The sequence below is a fragment of the Musca autumnalis genome, unplaced genomic scaffold (genome assembly GCF_047663935.1).
Source record: "Musca autumnalis isolate F117 unplaced genomic scaffold, ASM4766393v1 scaffold_5, whole genome shotgun sequence".
NCBI lineage: Eukaryota > Metazoa > Arthropoda > Insecta > Diptera > Muscidae > Musca > Musca autumnalis.
In genome coordinates this window covers 200,060,684-200,085,018 of record NW_027412088.1, presented here as the reverse complement: position 1 = coordinate 200,085,018, position 24,335 = coordinate 200,060,684, and the positions used below count along the sequence as shown (strand labels likewise).

Sequence of the window (24,335 nt, the reverse complement as noted above, 5' to 3'; positions counted from 1 at the left end):
GACCTATACCTAAAAATTTCTGGTGGGGGGGGGGGGGAAGTTTTATATCCCCAACGAAGACTAAATACCAAATTTCAGACATCTTGGTGTGATAATGAGGCCAAAACCTTCAAAATACCGAAAATCGGGAGATATCGTCCTATGGGGGCTATATCAAAACGTGGACCTATATAAACATTTTATGGTCGAAATGTTTCTTAGCCTCTGGAAACACAAAATACAAAGTTGCAACCGATTCTGTTGTCAAATGGGACTAATACATTCAAAATATATTAAAATGACGCGTACTTTATATGGGGGCTATACCAAAACGTGGACCTATATAAACCAACTTTGGTAGGAATGTTTTTTGGCCTCTGGAGACATAAAATACCAAATTACAACCAATTCGGTGGTAAAATGGGACGATTGTCTTAAAAATTCCTTAAAACGACGATGCGTCACGCGTCATTTTGTATGGGGGCTATACGAAAGCGTGGACCTACATAGCCCACTTTCAATACCAAAAGTCCTACGTACAAATAATAGATTTTCCCAAAATTTCATCCACCTACGTCAATCCGTTCGGACGCTAGAGTGATTTCCACAGACGGACAGATAGACGGACGGACATGGCTATATCGATGTAGAATTGAACGCTGATCAAGAATATATATAGTTTGTGGGGTCTACAATTATTATTTCGAGTAGTTAAAAACGTAGTGACAAACTTAATATACCCCCATCCTATGGTGGAGGGTATAAAAAGGTTGCATAATTGTAGGGTGCCACCGTGGTGCAATGGTATGCACACCCGCCTTGCACACATAAGGTCGTGGGTTCGATTCCTCGGCCAGGCAACATCAAATCACTTTTCAACGGTGGCAAAATACCCCTCAGTAATGTTGGCGACATTTCCTGAGTATTTCAGCCATGTAAAACTTCTCTACAAAAGTGGTGTCTTAGACACGCCGTTCGGACTCGGCAATAAACTGTAGGTCCCATATCATTGAGCTAATATGAATCGGGGTGCACTCATTGATATGAGAGAAGTCTCCCTCGTCCCTTATGGGATGTTTGTGGAACAATTATATATATAATTGTAGGCGTTTGTGTTCAGAATTTTAATGTTCAGTATTGCCAATTTACATTCGTTCATAATCGACCAAAAATCCTAAAAACGTACTTAAAACGCATTTTACACTTGCATTTAAAACAGGTGTTTTGGTAATTTACGTCATTTATTTGACAGATATTCGACGGAATAAGTTGTCAAGTTGACGCATGTTTTATAAAACATGTTAAATGTAAAATCCGCTTAATTGACTAATACCCCGGTTACACTATTGAAGGTTAACCCACTGGGTTTAATAAATCCAGTGGGTTAATCTTTGCTGGTTACACTTAGCTTTTCGAGGGTATAAACTGTCAGCTGATGTTTGTTTACGTATACATACAAAATAACTAATAAAGTCGTGTGTTACACTTTTACAATTTCTCGTATGAGATATCGTCCCCTCTTTGCTCATATTGGTATATTTTCCCACAGGGATACATTTTTGTATCATGGTATAAGGCGTACTTTTTGTTAAAAAAGGTGTCTAATGTAAAAAAATAAATAATTTTATGATTTCCAAATAACTTTAGATTTATTAACTCCATAAAATCTCATGCGACCAATCGTAAGCGACCAATCATCTGGATTTCATTTGACGTTTAACCTATGGATTTGACAGTTGAAATCGAGTGGATTTCGTAAGTGTAAACCAAGTATGTATAAAACTCCCAAAGGGAAGATAATGCTTAGTTTACATTTACGGAATACACTCGATTTCAACTGTCAATTCCTTTGCGTATACGTCAAATGAAAACTCATCTGAAATCGATTGGATTTCATTTGACGTTTAATCAACGGAATTGACAGTTGAAATCGAGTGGATTTCGTAAATGTAAACTTACTATAAGGTTTCATGCAAATGGATTTAGTAAACTCAATGGATAAAACATGTGAAATCCATTGCATATACAGCTTGGTTTAGACTATATACTTATACGATTATTTTTTACACTACCTCGATTTATTTGGCATATATTGTATGAAAATGACAACTCATACCAACTGGATTTGCTAAATCAAGTCTAAACGTAATGTACGTCAAATAAATCCTCATAAAAGAGATTAACCCGGAAAAGCTATTATGTAAATATGAGTTTGTAGTACGTTTACATTGTACTGGATTTACAAAATCCAATGCATATAAATTGTCAATTCCTCTGCGTCCTCAGAAAAGAAGGATATTCCTACAAAAAGCTCCAAGACCACTACGCATAAAAAAAATTAGTTTGAGTTGCAATAACGTAAGGCAGCGGCACAATGACTCCGTTGAGTGCCGCGTTGCAAGAACCACATGAAAAAATTCTAAGTTATGCCAAGTTTTGGTTTGAAGTTTTCATCTGGTTGTTGTTTTTAACGCGTGACGCGACTCACAACGGACCGTCTATGCCGAAGCCTTAGTCGGAATCACGTTTAAAGTCTATGAATATGGTTGCAGTTCCTTTCCCAATGGTAATTAGATTCCGGTTTTGAACCTTGAACTAAACAAACAATAAACTGGTTGTTGTTTTTCCAGTCACAAATAATTTTTTATATTAATGTGGGCAGAACTTATAAACGGCCGCTTAAGTCAGATTTACATCTAACAGGTTTTAGAAAACAAGTTGTCAGTTCTATAAAATATTTGTCAAATATTCCGTATTTCCCCCAAATGCTTGTTTTAGGTGTAAAGCATTGATGCCCAAAATATTTTGCTCATTAGTCTCTCTGAGAGTGTTTTTCCGTTGCAAAACCACGACAGATGAGAATATAGAGTACGTATTTTGCTGTTGCAGTCACGTTAACGTATATGGGTGATCTTGGCTGGTGTAAAGTGATAAAATTCTCTCAGCGCAATGTTTTGTCATGTTCATACCAACATTTGAATCACGTTATTCGCTCTCATAATTACGTACACGAATTAACCCATTCATACGACATGGTACACAATTCAATACAACATGATTCATATTTTCATACTTTTTATTTACTGATTTTAAAGAAAGTTTCAACCTAAAGACGAAAAAAATTAATTGATATGAACTGAAAAAATATTTGTCCTTCCTTCATATAGTTTTGAAATGATACGAGTATTTTGAGCTTGAGGTCTATATTGTTGTTTTTTATTTTATTTTCCCAATATTTCGCAATTTTTAAATTGCATCTTTAGGGGTATATTAAATACGTAAAGATTAATGTTAAGTAATTCTAGTAAACTAGCGTAGATTCACTACCCTTGTCCATTGTTGATATTGCACTTCATATATCTATTTAAAATTGAATTATGTTATTTTCATTCATGTTTTCTATTTTCTCACAATCTATTCAGTACATTTTTTATTCTTTAAATTTTCAAAATTAATGAGAGACCTGCCAAAATAACTTTTTGGTATACAGACTTTCTGGCAGGCATTGGATTTTTGTTTCTAGATTTGTACGCTAATTTGAAACGATGTGTAAGAAATGCAACTGCAATGAAAGAGAAGACAACATTTGCTATGATTTGCATGTATACTAATCGTTCCACCGTTTACTTTTCATTCATGTTTTGCAGTTTTTCTAAAAATGTTTGGGTTTTTAATAAATTTTAAAAGTTTGTAATTTTCCTGTCATAATTGATTTATTTCGATAAATTCTCTCATTTGTTAGAGATGGGGCATTTTTATCGTCGTTCGTAGAGTAATTTAAATTGAACAATGTACAAAAATCGTTGTTTGTTCTCAAAATTTTGTATGGGAAATGAAGTAATTATATCGTAATTTGGGTTCGGACAACGAATAGAGAGTGAATTACCGTCAGTCTTAACAAGTCATTAGATTAGCACATTATATGATTTCGTTATACGAAATTCTAGAAATAAATAAAACTTTTTAAATTTAATGGACATGCCAGGAAGGTCCGAAATAAAGCTCAAGGTATTTTTACCTCTTTTTTTAAACTTTTCCATAACAAAAATTTACCTACCCCCACAAAATTTATGTTATATAAGACAGTCATTCTTTACGGGTTCCCTATTTGGTTCAATATATCCCCGACTGTTATGAAAGAACTTGAGATTCTAGAAAGAAAAATTCTGAGACTCTGTATCGGTAAAAATTTCAAATCCGTTTTTCTAATAATTTCATTTATACACATTCTAAAATTAAGCGGCTATCTGTCTACGTATGTGACCTCTTAGAAAGGTTCATTCAAAGATTGGCTCTTGATGAAAATTCACATATGGTTGAAGTTTTAAATAGCCAGGTGAACATTGGTTGGTCAAATACTTACTACTCGTATTTGTCCCCAATGGGATATACCTATGAACACACTGATGGTATTTCTGGGTTTTATGAAAAGGCTCTTGCCGGAAATCACCGAGGATAGTATATTGTTTACCCTCTTGTGTCTGTTTTAGTTTTTTTTTCTTTTTTTCTGTTGGTTTTGTTTTTATTTATTTCTTTTTGTCCTGTCCTGGGTCGAAAATGAAAACCATGATGGTCAAGTTTGTGGGTAGGTGTCGCTGTGCTGGCATGGTGGCGTATCACGCGGCTAACGCTCGCCGGAAGGGGGGGGGTTCTTTGCGACATTCTATCCAATAAGACAAGCACTAGAAAAATACATCATGCCAGTCTAGACAAAATGAAGGAAATTAATGTTAAACGGCCCAAAAGAGAAACAAAGAAAACAGCAGCAAGACGAAAAGGATCAGCACCACACTTACCTAAGAGTTAAAGAAGTCGTATCTCGCCTGGTATTATGACGAGAATCAGCCCTCCCACTGGACATCAGGTCCACCATAGCAACACGCAAGTTCGGTTGCCCCGTACCTACCTCTCCTTGTTATGCTCCCCTTTCTAACTCCTTATTTATGAGGTCTACATGATCCCAGAAAAAGACTCCTTAGTTATACGTTATAAAACTTCAATTGTGCGTAATTTATTTCATACTCATAAAATTTGTATTCCAAGTCATCAATTTGTAATAATATAATCAATAATTTAAGTATTATAAAGAAAAAAATAGAAGAGATAAATGTGGGACTTTTGAATAGAAATTAACTTTTGGAAAACAGGTAAGCATATTTCCACGAGCTATAACGACGTTATCAATAAAAAACAAGGTTGATAACAGTTGATTTCCCTCTCTCTTTCAGGCTTCTACCAATACTGGAGTTATTCCACAGGGCGACAACTGCTTGTTCAGGAAGTCCGTCTGTCCAAATTGTACTGTAGTCTGGGTAAGTTTATGTATCTACAATAATCTATAAAGGTTCACTTTCATTGATTTTTTCTTTTCTTTTATAGGTGTATTTCAACAGCTGAGAAGGGACAGCATTAAAGGTACGTAAAATTAATATTTCCCTCTACCTTCTATTTCAACCTTTTAGCCTGCCTAGAATGAGCTCAATCTTTTTGGGTTAAGTACCAGACCTCAAAGTTCGGTCGACAATGCAATGGACTGTTTAATGCCTACCCTTTATTGCCAAGAACATATACTAATCAATCTTTATTTCTTTTTATAGATTATTTTAGAGGATGTATATTTGTACGAGTATAGGTATGTCTCAAGCAGTCACCTGGCACCGCGGAATGCAGGTGCTTAAACGGTATCCCACGATGGCAGCTGAGGTGGCGAACTGAGGACGGACGGTGTTACGGTAATCGATGATTCTTCTTGTTTTCAGTTATGTTTAATTATTCAGTTTCAATTGATATATTTAGTGTAACTTCGTTTCTTTTTTTGTTTGTTTTTGAATAAAGTTTTAGTTTTTCTTTGTATTTAATTTTTAGTAATTCAAGTTCTTTTTCCGATAAGATTTTGATAATTTTGTATTAGACTTTAAGTTCATGTATTTTTGTTTTTTTATATATAAGCCAACTTATTAACTTCAATTATGTTGGCTCAATATTTTCTTCTTAATAAAAACTTAAACAAAAAACGAAGTTTGATTTTCTTTTTTATATTGGTATCCAATTAAAGGTAGTGTCATCCAAACAACTCATTTGTTTTTTTAACTTCAGTGCACACGTTGGCTCGCAGGTTAGATTCAATATCGCCAGTTTTTTGTTCAAGACAGGTTCACCTCCAGCTGCTTTTGTGTCGGAAATCAAAAAGGAAAGATAAAAACCCTTTTAGTTGCCATTTTGGTTATTGCAGTCATTACAATTTATTTGATTGAGTGGGTTTTTGACTATACCAAATAAACAATTAAAACTGTGCGAATGTCATTCTGCCTTCCTAATCAGCTGGAAATGTCCTGCTACCCCCCACTAGATGGCTCTGTACTAATACTAAGGGTGCACATGACATTTTTTTATTAATATTCTTCCCTTAGTTTTAAGTACACAACCCCTAGAATTAAGAAACTCTTTAATCAGCCCCGGGAGCAAGGGCGATATTCATTTCTGTAACAACCTCTACAAACTTCTCACATTCATGTTAAAGCCTGATGCTGAAGTCACCTTTATATAATTACGATAATACATTATAGTCGTAAGTGTTCATTATTATGTGTAAAAATATCCTTTAATGTTATTTATTAGTCTCAATAAACTAAATTAAATTGGGTTCGGACAACGAATAGAGAATGAATTAGCATTAGTATGAGCAAGGCATTAGGTTACATTTCCTCAGAATAGGTACGTTCGTTTACTCAATCATTTGTACAATTTTTTACAAGTCCAGTAACTTCTTGCAAACGACTAAAGGCCTCGACACATAAGAAGCATGGCATTCTTGCTGAAGTCAAATCTGATAAAAGACTAAAGACTAAGTTCGACCTAATAAAATGGTCGAACTAGGTATTTAGTCATTTACCAGATATGACTTAAACAAGAATGCCATGGTATTTTGTAATGTACTGAAGAGTAAACGAACAGCATCCAGTAACAATTTGTAAAAATTTTGAGTAAACGAACACACATTATATTTCAGTATTGTGAAACTTCTCTACAAGTGGTGTCGTAAGACACTCCATTCGGACTAGGCCATAGACAGGACTCCCTGTCCCTTATCACTGAACTAAATAAGGAATTGAACTGCAGTCTTGATATGAGAGATGGAACCTATTGTTCCTTCAGGGAAAGACGTCGCATGTTGTGGGATCCTCAGAACCGCTTAAGTTAGTAGTAAAACCACGCATTCAAACACTTTTTCAATTTGTCGGTGGTACTTATCGCCCAGACTAATATAATAACTATACAGATTTTTTGGATCTATACATAAAAACAATATCCCAAGGTACCTAGGACCTCAAAAGCCTTCAGACTCTATAAAACCAAAGCAAAAGCTGTACTTTCCGTCGATCATTTAAGAGAACATTGATCAAAAAAAAAAATTCGACATGGTTAAAGTTGTCAAAATTATTCCAAATGTCTAAAGCGCTTGCACAATCGGTCCGTTGTGAGTCGCGTCACGTGTTAAAAACAACAATCACATGAAAAAAGTGTATGTGATGCCAAGTTTTTTTCTTAAAAATTTCATGTGGTCATAATACACCGTTTGCACTTAACCGAATTTAATAATCCCACTGGATGTGAAATTCCAATTCCATAGCACAAACGTCAAATAAATCCGCATAAAGAAAGCTAATCCGGCGAAAAGCTCTAAAGCAAAGCCGTTTAAGAGCGTCTAATTTTGATAAGTTTTTGTAATTTTAATGCTTCTTCCCCACTTGCAGGCTCTTTAGAATTTATTGTCATTGTGCCAAAATTGAAATCATAAAAAATTGCTGTTCAAAAAAAATATCGCAACCAAAAACCAATTTGTCACTCAAAAAACATGTTTCCTTTTGTTAGAATAATACTGCAAAGGGAATTCAGGAATTCCTTTGACCTGACCTCATGTCTCCCAATTTCTCTCTGACAAAGTGCAATGTAAATAAGTATGAATATTTCTTCATGTCAACTGTCAGCGACTTAAAAGCTTCTTAAAAAATGCTGCCGCATTTTTAATATGCATTTCAAGGCTTTTTCCACTTTGTTATTGCTGGCTGAAAGAACCGTTGGGTGGGAGGTTGTGACTAAAGGGGCTTTATGGTCTTGACCTTGTCATTGAAACATAATATTCCTTAGTATTTATTATTGTTATTGTGGTAAACTTCCATATTTCTTAGTAAACAACAACAATAATAAAAAATAACAAATTCGCAATTTCCTATTGCACGTCTGTCATATTTCCTATTATTTTGCAATGGCGGTACACCGTTTCCAACAACGTTGAAATGTTACCTAGAGTAGTCACTCTTTGGAGGTGACTACAGTTTAGCTTTGTGTGACCTTTCCTTCGGCAATATTTTAAATATCAGTTTCCAAAAGATCCTCAAATGATTACCAAAGGAAATGGTGTTGTGAAAACCGATCAAAAACTAACAATGTTTTATTTAAACGGAAATTGAATATAAACTTAAATCGATGTAATATTAACATCCATACGAGGGTAGTAAAATGAATTGTAAAAAATCACCTCTAATTGAAGAAAATGCGACTGTTGCAATTCAATTCATTTCTGGATTTAATAAACCTACTTCATTGTGAAAGAAAAAGGGTCGCAATGGAAGGAATAATACAAATAATAACGATAATAACAGAGCAATCATACCCCTCTCTGTCATAATGGGAAATGGAATTTCCCCTTTACATGAAATGCGATATTAACAAAAGAAAACATTCTACAAGTGTACGTACATATAGAAAATAACAAATTCAAAGACATAATCATCACCGTATTCATCATATATAACCTGTGTTTACATCGATGGCAGTTGACGTCATTTTCAGTCATCATATTTTATTCTTTATTTCTTGTTTGCTAGTTTTTTATCATTTTGTTTTCAATTAATTTTTTGTACAAAAAAATTGGAAAAATTTCATTGGGCATGACTCTAGTGTTGCCAATTTCGGAAAGCTGAAATCTGGAGAACCGAAAATAAAACCTAATTTACATTGACTTCTAAAGCTAGTATTTACGACAAATACGTCATTTTGACAGATATCCAATGGAATTTACAAATTAACTGACGCATTGTTATTTAAAACTGTTAGATGTACATAACTGTGACTTCAAAGAACAGTGTGAAAATAATTTATGATTATTCTCCCATTTTGGTCCGTTCTTGTTTTTGGTAGGTTTTCGAGTATTTTCTTTTGCGTAATGGCAACCCTTGTTCCTTCTTTTTATTCAACCGAATTGACATGAACTCTTTGTTTATAACAAACAGCTAAATTCGGGCATACTTTAAGGCGCTTCAGTATAAATTGAATTTGCGTGTCTTGAAAAGAGTTATGAATCTTCATTTGCATTACTGTTTATAATAGATTGAATTAAAATTTATTTATTAAATAATAATAACAAGTAATTTTGTCTTGTCATCCATTATCGTAACATATGTGGTGATCTCTCCTGTGGTTACAAGCTGGCAGTTCCTGGTAGATACATTAAAAAGTAAAATAAGAAAAGTACTTCTAAATAGACTTGCTACAATATATTAGGTCTGTCTGGTTACTCAAAAGTTTGCAACAATTTGTACAAATTGTTACAGAAAGTTGTCTGTTAACTCACTTGTTCTGTTAACTCTCTGTTATTCATTGAGAACTTCTAAGTTTTTGTTGGAGAAATTTCTTCTAGTAACCACACACACGAATTATTTGCATCAAGAATATAAATTCCTGTGAAAAACAAATCGGCCGTTTTCTTGGAGACAAAGCTAGCTATGTTCTAAGGAGAAACGGAAAGTAGCAAGGATTACAAAAATGTTTCTTATAGAAGACGAAAAGGTTTCTAAAATAGGTCTAAAGCCTCTTCTCGTAGGTATTCTCATAGAAGGCTAAAATATCTCACTGAAAACCATAGGTCTCCTCAGCCTTCTTTTTCGTCTTGATCAAAAGGTATTTGCGCAGAAGAACGAACGCTCTTAATGCCTTGTTCATACTGACGGTAATTCGCTCTCTATTCGTTGTTCGAGTCCAAATTATGTGTTCTTTATTTTCCATACAAAATTCTGGGAGCGAAGAACGATTTTTGTACATTGCTTATGTCTTGTTCATACTAAGGCTAAGTCGCTCTCTATTCGTTGTTCGAACCCAAATTACGATATAATTACTTCACTTCCCATACAAAATTTGGAGAACGAACAACGATTTTTGTACATTGTTCAACTTAATCGAAATAAATTAATCGAAATATCGAAATAAATTAATTATGACAGAAAAAATACAAAACATAAAAATTTATGAAAAACAACAAAATTTTTAAAAAAGCTGCAAGACATGAATGAAAAGTAAACGGTGGAACGATTAGTATACATTCCAATCATAGTAAATTTTGTCTTCTCTTTCATAGCAGTTACATTTCTTGTCGATTGTTTCCAATTCGCGTACAAATCGAAAAACTAAAACCAAATACCTGCCTGAAAGTCTGTATACAAAAAGTTATTTTGGTAGGTCTCTCTTTAATTTTGAAAAGAGAAAACATCACATTTTAAAAGAAAATAGAAAACATGAATGAAAAGAATATAACATAAAATAGATTTTTGAAGGAAAGAAAATGATTATTACCTTTCATGTCACTAATTTTGCATGTCTTTTGTTTTAAAATCGACATACAAAAAGTATGAAAATATGAACTGTGTTGGTATAATGTATTACAATGTCGTATGAACGGGTTATTTCGTACATTTTTCTAGCATAACTTCATTCCGAAATTATTAACTAAAGTATTATTCAACAATTTCAGCAAATAATTACATTTTGTATACCCTCCACCATAGTATGGAGGGTATATTAAGTTTGTTTTTCCGTTTGTAACGCATTGAAATACTCATTTGCGACCCTATAAAGTATATATATTCTTGATCAGGGTAAAATTCTAAGTCGATCTGAGCACGTCCGTCCGTCCGTCCGTCTGTGGTAATCACTCTAGCATCCACAAAAATAGAGATAGGACGCTGAAATTTTGAGAAAATGCGTCTTTTGTTTGCAGGCAGGTCAAGTTCGATGATGGGCTATATCGGTCCACGTTTTGGTATAGCCCCCATATAACGGTACCCCCCGATTTACGGTATTTTGACGTTTTTAGCAACATTTTCAGACCGATTTGGCTATAATTTGACATTTAGGGTTCTTAAGTGTCAACAAACATATATAACAAAACTTGTGGACATAGGTCCACGTTTTAGTATAGCCCCCATATAACGGTACCCCCCGATTTGCGGTATTTTGACGTTTTTAGCTACATTTTTAGACCGATTTAGCTATAATTTGAAATTTAGGGTTCTTAAGTATCAATAAACTTATATAACAAAAGTTGTGGACATAGGTCCACGTTTTGGTATAGCCCCCATATAACGGTACCCCCCGATATACGGTATTTTAACGTTTTTAGCTACATTATCAGACCGATGTAGCTATAATTTGACATTTAGGGTTCTTAAGTGTTAATAAACTTATAAATTAGAAGTTGTGGACATAGGTCCACGTTTTGGTATAGCCCCCATATAACGGTACCCCCCGATTTGCGGTATTTTGACGTTTTTAGCTACATTTTCAGACCGATGTAGATATAATTTGACATTTGGGGTTCTTAAAAGTCAATAAACTTATATAACAAAAGTTGTGGACATAGGTCCACGTATTGGTATAGCCCCCATATAACGGTACCCCCCGATTTACGGTATTTTGACGGGTTTAGCTACATTTTCAGACCGATTTAGCTATAATTTGACGTTTAGGGTTCTTAATTGTCAACAAACATATATAACAAAACTTGTGGACATAGGTCCACGTTTTGGTATAGCCCCCATATAACGGTACCCCCGATTTGCGGTATTTTGACGTTTTTAGCTACATTTTTAGACCGATTTAGCTATAATTTGAAATTTAGTGTTCTTAAGTATCAATAAACTTATATAACAAAAGTTGTGGACCTAGGTCCAAGTTTTGGTATAGCCCCCATATAACGGTACCCCCGATTTACGGCATTTTGACGTTTTTATCTACATTTTCAGACCGATTTAGCTATCAATTGACATTTAGGGTTCTTAAATGTCAATAAACTTATATAACTAGTGGACATAGGTCCATGTTTTGGAATAGCCCCCATATAACGTTACCGCCCGATTTCAGGTATTTTGAGAATTTTACCAACAAGTTTTAACCGAATTATCTGTAATTTGAAGATTTGACATTTGAAATTCTTAGTGGTCACCACACCTCTCCACCAAAAATTGTCAAGAAAGCCCCCATATAACGGTACCTCCCGATTTTCAGTAATTTGATGATTTTAGCTACAATATTAAACCGAACAAGCAGTAATTTGACATTTGAAGTTCTTAGTGGTCACAACACCTCTCCATCAAAAATTTTCAACATAGGTCCATGTTCGGATATAGCTCCCATTTAACGGTACCTCCCAATTTTCAGTAATTTGGCAATTTTAGCTACAATTTTTAACAGAACTAACTGTAATTTAACATTTGAAGGTTGTAGTGGTCACCACACATCTGCATCAACAATTTTCAACATAGCCCCAATATAACGATACTTCCCTATTTTCGGTTCTTTGAGGATTTTACTTAAAATGTTTAACCGAACGTAGGTCCATGGTTTTGTATAGCCCCAAAACAAACCTCCCGATTTTCCGTACCTTAGCTTTATTTTTTGCACGAACTTTCTGTAATTTGAAATTTAAAAGTCAACAAAAATTCTGCAACAAAAATTGTTCATTTAAGTTCATATTTTCGTATAGCCCAGATACCTCCGAACTAGCTGTTAATGACATTTGAAGTTCCCACGTTATGTACCGATTTTCGATATTTTGAGGATTCTAGCTAAATTTTTTAACCGAATTAGGAGTTATTTGACATTAAAGGCTCCCATCAAAAACTGTCAACATAGGCCCATGTTTTATTATAACCCCTATATAACAGTACCCCCCAATTTCTAGCCCACCAAAAATTGTCAACAGTTAGATATAGGCACCATAAAAAAGGGCCTCCCGAATGAAGCATTTTATGTACATTATCTGACATTTTAACGTACTCACTTAAAGTTGGGGACAGGAATGAATATTTTATGGTGGAGGGTATGAAAAGTTCGGCCCGGCCGAACTTAATGCTTTTTTACTTGTTCATTAATAAGTTTGTTTTTTAGTTTTGGTTTAAAAAATAAACACATTAGGTCTGTACGATAACTCCGCAAGTAAAAAGTACTTGCAAGTACTCAACAAGTTCTCAGTAACTTCTCTCAACTAATTTTACTCTCTCGAAGCTAAAAATTTGCAGAATGTTATCGAACAACAATTTGACAAACAATACTTTTGGCGGATATGATTTAATTTAACAATCGAAGGTTGTTTACGAAAATTATTTGATTATCCATTGCTACAAAACTAATTTTCTTTCCGTATCATAAATTAACGGATGGTCATCCACATAGTGGTCCTCCTACTCCATGGATTCGCCGCTTTTTCTGGGATTTGATACCTTAGAAATAAAACAATTATCACAAACTAGAAAATAAGTCGTTTTCCATAATTTATTTAGTTATCTCTTCCCTTTTTTATTTTGTAATTATTTTAATAACCAAATGTTGTTTATGTTTTTGCCAAGAATTGCAAAGTCCGCCACAAAACATTCGAATTTGAATCAGGTGATAAAACTTGCAAATTCTTACAAGGAAAATTTAGCTTGCAAAAACTTTTAAGTTCTCAGTAACAAAAGTCTCCAAATTTCTCTCACAATTCTCTCCAAATTAGCTCTCTTTTACTTTACAAGTTTGTTATCGAACAGCATTTTGTAAAAGTTTGTACAAATTTGTACAAGCTTTTGGGTTATCGTACAGACCTTTTTTTATACCCTCCACCATAGTATGGAGGGTATATTAAGTTTGTTTTTCCGTTTGTAACGCATTGAAATACTCATTTGCGACCCTATAAAGTATATATATTCTTGATCAGGGTAAAATTCTGAGTCGATCTGTGCACGTCCGTCCGTCCGTCTGTGGTAATCACTGTAGCATCCACAAAAATAGAGATAGGACGCTGAAATTTTGGGAAAATGCGTCTTTTGTTTGCAGGCAGGTCAAGTTCGATGATGGGCTGTATCGGTCCACGTTTTGGTATAGCCCCCATATAACGGTACCCCCCGATTTACGGTATTTTGACGTTGTTAGCTACATTTTCAGACCGATTTAGCTATAATTTGACATTTAGGGTTCTTAAGTGTCAATAAACTTATATAACAAAACTTGTGGACATAGGTCTACGTTTTGGTATAGCCCCCATATAACGGTACCCCCCGATTTACGGTATTTTGACGTTTTTAGCTACATTTTCAGACCGATTTAGCTATAATTTGGCATTTGGGGTTCTTAAGTGCCAATAAACTTATATAAGAAAACTTGTGGACATAGGTCCACGTTTTGGTATAGCCCCCTTATAACGGTACCCCCCGATTTACGGTATTTTGACGTTTTTAGCTACATTTTCAGACCGATGTAGCTATAATTAGACATTTAGGGTTCTTAAGTGTCAATAAACTTATATAACAAAAGTCGTGGACATAGGTCCACGTTTTGGTATAGCCCCCATATAACGGTACCCCCCAATTTACGGTATTTTGACGTTTTTAGCTACATTTTCAGGCCGATTTAGCTCTAATTTGACATTTAGGGCTCATAAGCGTCACTAAACTTATATAACAAAACTTGTGGACATAGGTTTACGTTTTGGTATAGCCCCCATATAACGGTACCCCCCATTTACGGTATTTTGACGTTTTAGCTACATTTTCAGACCGATTTTTTCTATAATGTGACATTTACCCTGCGTTTACAAATGACAGGACAGTTGAGTACATCTATTGATTGTCAAAATCCCACAACTTGCCTGTGTGACGTAGGCGTCCCGACAACTGCAAAAACAGTTGTAAAATTTTAAATGAAATCATCGATTTCTTTTTGTTTTCAGTTCACATATTTTGTTTTTGTTCATGTTCTTTTGTTTTCAACACATTTCAATTATTATATCACTTATTTTTACAAGAATGCCAAAAATTTGTCTTCCCTTCTGTCTGTGAAAAAATGATGGACAGCTGGGAGACAAACGACAAATTTATGTATGTGTTAGTAAATCAGAGTTGTATTTGAAGACAAACTGTCTAGTGTAAACGCCTAGTTAGGGTTATTAAGTGTCAATAAAATTATACAACAAAAGTTGTGGACATAGGTCCACGTTTTGGTATAGCCCCCATATAACGTTATGTACCGATTTTCGGTATTTTGAGGATTCTAGCTACAATTTTTAACCGAATTAGGAGTTATTTGACATTAAAGGCTCCCATCAAAAACTGTCAACATAGGTCCATGTTTTATTATAAACATGTCACATACATAGTTCGATATAGGCACCATAAAAAAGGCTTACCGAATGAAAAATTTTATGTACATTATCTGACATTTTAACGTACCCACTTAAAGTTGGGGACAGGAATGAAAACTAATTATTCCATTTTAGTTCATAATATTTTATGGTGGAGGGTATGAAAAGTTCGGCCTGGCCGAACTTAACGCTTTTTTACTTGTTACCATCTACTTTTTAAATGTTCTTTGAAGAGACAGGTTTTCATAGTTCGATTTTTTCATTCACGAGCAAATAGTCGATCGAATCGAATGCCGTAATTAGGCCCCAGTAGTGCGATTCTCCAACCCATTTTTTGAGTTTCCGACAAAAATCCGTAAAATTAAAAATCAAAAGTATGAATGAAAATTCTAAATAAACGTTGACAGCACTCTTGCGATAGGTAAGACTTTACGACTACCTTATATTGGTCGCTAACTTGCCGAAAATTATCGTTAATTACCGAAATTATAAGCATTTTAATTTTACCGATAATTGTTGTTAACTCAAAAAATGAGTTAAGGCCTGAGTACTTAAGATGCCTCGCCTGGTTGTCTTGTTTTCCTGCTTCATTTCTGGCATAACAAAAATAAAAGAATAAAGAAGAAAAGGGCAACCTAGTTCGAAATTGTCCCGGCCTTCATTATTCTTTTATTTTATGTTATAAGTGTGTTCGTTTACTCAAAATGTGTACAAATTGTTACTGGATGTTGTTCGTTTACTCTACAATACAATGCAAAAGACCTTAGCCGATTGCAAGGAGTTACTGAACTTGTACAAATTGTTGAGTAAACGAACACACCTTATGTCAGAAATGAAGCAGGCAGGCGAGGCAGCTTATGTACCTAGGCCTTTTAGAGAGTCACACTACTGTAATGCGATTCTCCAACTCATTTTTTGAGTTACCGACAAAAATCGGTAACATTAAAACGCAAAATTATGAATGAAAATTTTACATAAAAGTTGACAACACTGTTACTATCGGTAGAACTTTACGACTACTTTTTATTCGTCGCTAACTTACAGAAAAACATCGTCAATTGGCGAAATTATAAGCAATTCAATTTTACCGATTTTTGCCGGTAACTCAAAAAATGTGTTAGAGAATCGCACTACTGGTAAATAGATCATGGATTGGCCTGTTTCAGAACTGCAAGAATCTACTAATTTTTACTAAAAATAGCTACTTTTCGATAACAGAAAGGAAAAATTCTTAGAGCCAGTTTCTGTATGTCGAAAGAAGAATGTGTGCGAATGAAACACGCCCAAACTTTAGTTTTTGAAATAATTTTACCTCTGCTTTTGCTTCAAAACAAAAAAAAAAATTGAAAAACACACAAGAGTTTGGACGTGGACATACAGAAACAGGCTGTTAATCTAGTAAAAAATTATAGATACTTACAAGTTCTGGAACAGGTTCTGAACAAAGACATAGAACATAAAGACAAGGAAAGATGCATAATGCAAAAATGTTCATGAAACAAAGTATATGAACATTTTATCAACAAAAGGGGTATGTTAATGTTAAAAACCCCACTAAAGCGCACTTCGGTTTATACAAATTGTAGTAAAGCAAAAATTTGGACTCAGTTTCCAGTTCATTGAGTAGGAACTTAGCGGTTAAAATCGGCTGAAATGGTTAACTACTTATGGCTATATCACACCATATGGTTTTTCTCATGTATAACATCAGCTGGTCCGTATATTAGTATACCCAAAGTGACAACATACATGTTAAAAAGCATATGGTGTGATATAGTCATTAACAGAATGTTGTTATGATATCGTAAGAACAGAGCTTAACTCCATCTATTGACAAATGTTAACAATTGAAATTCACTCGATTTCGTAAATGTAAACAGCTACTAAGCCGCATTTACATCTAATGGGTTTTATAAAACATACATCATTTAAGTTGTCAATTCCATACAACATCTGTTAAATAAACGACAAGTATTTGGGTCAATACTTGTTTTAAGTGTAAGGGTAAAGCCAAATAAATGACGTATATTCCCAAAAACGCCTGTTTTAAATGCAAGTGTAAAGCGGCTTTTACATCTAACATATTGTTCCAGAACCTGCAAGAAGCTACTATTTTTTACTACGATAACATTTTTTCCTTTATGTTATCGGGACAAATAGTAAAAATTTGTAGATTCTTGCAGTTCTGGAACAGACTAATATTTTTTAAAACATGCGTCCTTTATGTTGTCAATCCACAGCATTTCGTAAAAGTTTGTACAAACCATGGTGGAATAAGAAGGTGTTATGCTATGTTTACATTTACGAAATCCACTCGATTTCATCTGTCAAATCCATAGGTTAAACGTCAAATGAAATCCAATGGATTTCAGATGAGATTTCATTTGACGTTTGAACTATGGATTTGACAGATGAAATCGAGTGGATTTCGTAAATGTAAACTTATACTATGTTTACATTTACGAAATCCACTCGATTTCATCTGTCAATTCCATTGTGTATACGTCAAATGAAAACTCATCTGAAATCGATTGGATTTCATTTGACGTTTGAGCAATGGAATTGACAGTTGAAATCGAGTGGATTTCGTAAATGCAAACATAGTATTAGCATTACATCAAATCATGTCAAACGTAAAATTTGCTCACAATAATGCATTACTGTGAATTACTTGTTTACATTTTGTATGTGATTTTATTCACAATAACGCATTTTGACAACTGGTATCGGCTGTTTTTGACGTTACACCTTATTATTAACCCATGGTAAAAACTTTTGGGTTATCGAAAGACCAAATATCTGTCAAATAAATGACGTAATTCCCTAAACACCTGTTTTAAATGCAAGTGTAAAATACGTTTAAAGGGAGTTTCACAGTAAATTTAGACTACGCTGGATTAAGAAAATCCAGTGGATTTAAGTTGTCATTTTCATACAATATACAGCTCTGTTCCAGAACTAAAAAGTTTTTACAATTTTTACCACTTTTACACATTTTGCGTTCCCGTACACAAAATTTATATTAAAATCGTTTACGACTTTTACAACCTTTACGACTTTTACCACTTTATAAAGTACCATGATGAAATAATAAGGTGGCGTAAAATGACCAGATGATTGGTTTCAATCTGTCAAATTTTTTGTTATTGTGAATAAATTGTATGAAAACGTAAACAAACGTTTTGACATATTGAAGAATTTTTGGCAAAAACAGAGTTGTATTTGTGCTACTTACGTGACCTGTTAAATAGATCTTGATAAAGTACGGAAACAGGCCATACGTCAAATAATATCCTAGACAGGCGGCAGCGTTGATTTGCTTCAACTGCCTTAATTCAAATTAATTCATGCATTATCCACGTTCTAAATCTACAAAATCAAACTGAATTTATATTGAATTTAAGTATTTCAATTTGGCAATACCGTAAAAGAGAACCCCTGTTCAAGTAGGAGAGAGTATATTCATGCTCTGAGACACAAGGAAAACAACAAATTGCAGTGTAAACAACAACAAAACAGTTGTTTAGCAGCAGTCAGCTGTTTCGCAAATGCAGAAACTGTCGTCTGTCAGGATAAAATTAAATGCAGATCTTAATGCGAATTAACGCTGCCGTCTGTCAGGGTATAAATTGAGATGATGCACTTAATCATCGCATAAGTGTACAGTCTCAAAGGCGATTTACAGAAGAACAAAAAACTTCTTATAGTACGTTTACATATAACCAGATTTAATAAACCCACTTTGATTCAAATGTCAATTACATTTCGTATATGTCAAATAAATTCTAATAAAGATGGTAAACCCGATGAAAAGCTCTTATGTCTATGGCTATTCTCAAATGAATCAGAATTCCTTTTTACAGAACAGCAGGGGTTTTTCTTAAATATGACCACCAAAAGTTATTTCCTATTAAACAAACACAGTTTTCGTTGCCCCCCTACCTATGACAAATGATGACTAATAAAACTTGAATTTCCAATCATTCACCCTAGATTGGAACATACAATAAACCAAAACATGTCATTGGCCATACTGCAGAATAACAGCAGAAACAAGCATATGATTGCAATAGATGGCAGAGAGAGAGGGGGAGAGAAAATGTTACTTTTTCTCATATAGCAACTTTAACACCAAACAAAGAAATAAGGACAATGTCAGCAATGTTGTGATAGTTGTTGCTGTTGTAAACACACTCATCATGGCATTCGTATCTGCAAGCGCATTTTTAATACTTTGTGTAGCATCAATGAATGGCCAAAGTAATAATGAAAAGGTCAAATGCCAACAAGAATTGGTTATAAACAACAAAAAGAAATCTAGTTGAAATTAAGGAAATCTATAAAAAAGCATATAAAATAAGCATCTGTCACTCTTTGTTTATGCCAAAGTCAATGTACGAACGTCGGCTTGTCACAGGATAACGGAAGCAACACTTTACATAAGAAGATAAAACACATGATTGAGAGAATTGAGGTGAGTTTGCGCTTGAAATGTGTGTTTACTCTCTCTCTTCCAACTTAATCTCTTGATTAACCACAAGCAGCACCATATGATGTGTGATAAAGGAAATATTCTTGTGTCTGCAGCTGTCGTTATACATATGTATATGTATATTGAATTAAGCTCATGTCGTTGCAAAATTGAATTGGTATGATGTTGCAAATTAATAATAGAAAGTTCAAGAACATCTTTATTGTCTTACTAACAGGTTTGTATACACAAACAAAACGGAATTCATTCGTTGATAGGCATGTTTTGTTTACGTTGTTGAACACAAGGATGTAAATGTAACAACTGTAGTATGACAAAGTGGCAATATTGACCTCATTATATTGCCTATACGTGACATAGATTTGTTCGATTTTATAAAGGGAAAACTATTGTTGCAGTATTTACACTTTAAAAATAAACAGTTCTATCTTTATTTATTTGACATTTATTTATTTGAAAATAACTGTCAAGTTGAACAACAACAACCACGTGAAAACTTAAAAAGAAGGCTTGGAGCCATTGTACCGAGGCATTAAATGGTCCTTTAAATACGGCCCGTTGTGAGTCGCGTTACGCGTTGAAAACAACAACCACATGAAAAAAGTGTAAGGGATGCCAAGTTTGTTCTTGAAGTTTTCATATGGTTTTTGTAACGCGACACTCAACAAACCGTATGTGCCTAGGCCTTTTGAAATGTCGCAAATCTTTACTCAAACTTTGTTGTGTTTTCGGATTAATAAAGAGTAGATGAAGTTTATAGTCTAAACCAAGATTAAATAGGTGTTTATGTATTTCTCCATGACTTTACCTGTAAATGGAATTCTCCTCGGGATAAAGACATATTTTACTACTGCCGGAAAATCGTTTTTGATGCTTTTTATTTGTTGGTTTATGATGTTTCAAACCTAAATGCATTGGTTTAAATCTGCTACGCTTGAGGCCGCCAGAAAATAGTTTCGCAAACGCAAATGCGATAGACGGCGGAATTTTGTGATTTTTTATTTGGTTTTCTTGTGTATGAAACAAATTCGAATATGTAACAGCTACTCCCGTTAACGAAATTGAAAATCTGGAAGTTTGTTACGCCCAAGGCACTTAAAAAGTGCTTGATGCGCGTTGCCTCTAAGACAGTTTCTTGGTGTTTGTTTTTAATTTGTTTTTCTCTTGTTGGTTTTGTCCACACAAGACTACTAGAAGAATGTTATAAAACAATTGGTCGTCTTTGTTTTTAGTAGAGTTTACACTGTTTTCTTTTTAGGTTAACGCGACAGTGTGTAAAAAATTCTCGTTTAGTACAAAAATTATACAAATATATATTTGGCACTTGTTTCGTCGGGAAATTTATTGTTTCCTGCTCTTGTTGTTGTTTATTTAAAATAACAAAACGAAATGTAGAAACTTTAAACCAAACATACAGAAAATGCTGAAAGCAAAAGCAAACAATTTATGGTAACATCTTTGCAAATGAGGTTGAGGTTACGGTATAGTCTCGCCAAGCCTTTGATGTTTTTAGGTTATTGGGTTAGTTTGAGATTTAGTGATGCTGCTGCTACTGCTGCAGTAGTGTTGTATACGGATAATTATTGTCCTTGTCAGAGGTTGAGACGACGATTATGATGACAATTTGTGTGTTCTTGCTTTTTGGTGCAATCGAAGAGGAAGAGTGGCAAGTGAGTGACTCTGTCACTATTTCTACTTCCGTTTATTTCTCTCACGCTCTCTTTAACAGAATGTTATTAGCCTTATTCGTTCTTTTATTTGACTGTTCGGCAAAATTGGTCGTATACAAGGATACCTGGACTATTTCTGTATACGTTTGTCGCCGTGTGATTGTTTTATTATACCGTTATGTTTAGAATTTATGTTATAAATCAATAAATTAATACCCAAAGTCCTATAACTTGGGGATAAATTACGTCTTCCTTGCCAGAAAAACGGCTAAGAGGACCTTGCAAATAAAATATTTCCGTTGTTTAGTAAAAAGTGCTAGGTTTTTAGTTTTCGTCGTAGGATTTTATTAGGAAAAATATTTTTTAACAATTTTCACAAAATTAACACTCGAAAGTGTTAATTTTTTAGGTGTTTTCCGTTTTCTGTTGTCTCCTTTTGAGTTGTTAATCGCGTTTTATGTGTAAATTATCATACAAATTAAGCAAGAAATTTTTTAAAAATCTTCCCAAGCTCTTGTGTAATTGCTGTAGACAGGATTTTTTCTTTTATAACAAAGGATAACTTTTTGTTCTCACTTATTGCGAAGCGTTTAGTTTTGTTTTAGCAACCGTTCGCTAACGTAGTTAATGCTCAACTGTTCATTTTTCAGATGTCGTTTAAGTTAATATATGTTCTCCTAGGACGATGAGATTCCTTCTCAAAAGTTATAACATATTCACCACAGTTTGGTGCAATGTCACAAAATTCACCATACCAATATTTGGACCTCTCACTTTTGCCAGACAAAATGAGAGAAGGAGAAAAAATTTGTTTTTATTTACATTTTCCATGTGATTTTTGTTTTGGCCGGCATATTTACTGTCGGTTATTTTGTTTTTATCGTTATATTCTAAACAATTGTTGATGGTTGCCATATCTGCAGTATGTCTTATGCCAGACTATGAAAATGTTCATTAACGTGAAAATGAGTTTATAGGCAAGAGGTGTGAAGTTAGTGAAACTGTGTATACAAGTGTGGCCAAGTTTCATCAACAAGTGTTATGCTTGGTTTACATTTACGAAATCCATTCGATTTCAACTGTCAATTCCTTTGCGTATACGTCAAATGAAAACTCATCTGAAATACATTCGATTTCATTTGACGTTTAAGTAATGGAATTGACAGTTTAAATCGAGTGAATTTTGTAAATGTAAACTTAAGGCCTCTGCACATACGGCGCGTTGAGCGTCGCGTTACAACAATCACATGAAAACTTCAACAACAAACTTGGCATCACTTACACTTTTTCATGTGGCTGTTGTTTTTAACGCTTGACGCGACGCACAACGGACCGTATGTGCTGGGGCTATTACTATTAAGCTATATTTATAATATTTAAAAACCTCGGCACAATGGCTCGGTTGAGTGTAATTTCACATAAAAACTGCAAAAAACCAAAGGCCTGGGTACATAAGCTTCCTTGCCTACTTACCTTGCTTGCTTGCTTCTGATAAAAGAATAGAGAAGAAAAGGGCAACCCAGTTCGAAATTTACTTAGTCTTCTTTATTCTTTTATTTTTCTGGGGTGCCCTTTCCTTTTTTATTCTTTTATCAGAAGTAAGCGTGACTCGACTCACAGCGGACCGTATGTGCCGAGCCATTACACTTTTTCATGTTGTTGTAACGCCGCACTCAACGGAGCCACTGTGCCTTAAAGCGCTCGGCGCAGTCGGTCCGCTTTGTCACGTGTTAAAAACAATAACCACATGTAAACTCATAAACAAAACTTGGTATTACTTACAGTTTTTACATGCGGTTGTTGTTTTTAACGCGCAACGCCTCACTCAACGAACTGTATTTTTTTTTTACCCCTAATGTCCTTGGCATATACGGTCCGTGGTGCGTCTCGTCACGCTTTAATAACAACAACCACATGAAAAATGAGTAAGGCCATGTTTATATTATAGCCTTTTGCAGGGTTAACCTTCTTTATGAGGATTTATTTGAAATATAAGCAATGGAATTGATATTTAAAACCCAGTGGATTGGTTAAATCTGGTTATATATAAACGTACTAGTATAGCCCTCGGCGCATACGATCCGTTGTGCGACGCGTTGCGCGTTGAAAACAACAACCACATGAAAAATGTGTAAGTGATGCCAAGTTTGGTTATGCATTTTTCATGTGGTTGTTGTAACGCGACGCTCCACGCGCCGTATGTGCCGAGGGCTTAAGGCCGTTGCACATACGGCGCGTTGAGCGTTGCGTTACAACAAACCACATGAAAACTTCAAGAACAAACTATGCGTACCTTTAACATTTTTCATGTGGTTGTTGTTTTTAAAGCGTGACGCGACGGCCCACGGACCGTATGTGCCGCGGCCCCAACGCGATCGATGTAAATGTGCTATTATTCGTTCACTCTAATCCATTTTTCATTGAAGCAGTTATTATAAACAATGACTGCTAACAAATATCGTTGAAAACTTTTCAAAGCGTCAATTACACTGTGCAACATTTTTGAGCCGATCGCGTGCAAACAACTTCTGTCCAGAATTTTATGAAAGTAGAGGACCAATAGGCAAAAACCATATTTGGGTTTTGTTTTCTTAGATCGGGTTCGGTTTTTATGGCCTCATCTAAACATGGTTAAAAATCGAATTTTTAAAACAAATCGGGGCTGTATCTCTGAAACCAATACGAATCTTGTTTTGACATCTGCAGCAAACTTGTAGATAAGAGCAAGAAGAAAATATTTGGAGGA

General features: G+C 34.5%; 1 protein-coding gene and 1 long non-coding RNA gene across 3 annotated transcripts in view; one reads left to right on the top strand and one right to left on the bottom strand.

The window, feature by feature from the left end:
* Sln (monocarboxylic acid transporter silnoon) overlaps positions 1-22,230 on the bottom strand; it is a 36,429-nt gene extending 14,199 nt beyond the window's left edge. The window contains exons 1-2 of one of the 2 annotated variants that reach the window (XM_073956330.1): positions 22,065-22,230; positions 20,728-21,342 (exon numbers count right to left, since the gene is read on the bottom strand). In XM_073956330.1, coding sequence (XP_073812431.1) covers positions 20,728-20,760 — 33 coding nt within the window. In that variant the 5' untranslated portion in view covers positions 20,761-21,342; positions 22,065-22,230. The remainder of the gene's footprint in view (positions 1-20,727; positions 21,343-22,064) is intronic. The other variant, XM_073956331.1, reaches the window with a different exon arrangement.
* On the top strand, positions 5,207-5,997 carry LOC141387146 (uncharacterized). The gene is made up of 2 exons (XR_012408490.1): positions 5,207-5,394; positions 5,577-5,997. It is a non-coding gene; the product is annotated as an uncharacterized lncRNA (long non-coding RNA).
* Positions 22,231-24,335: the final 2,105 nt, after the last annotated feature.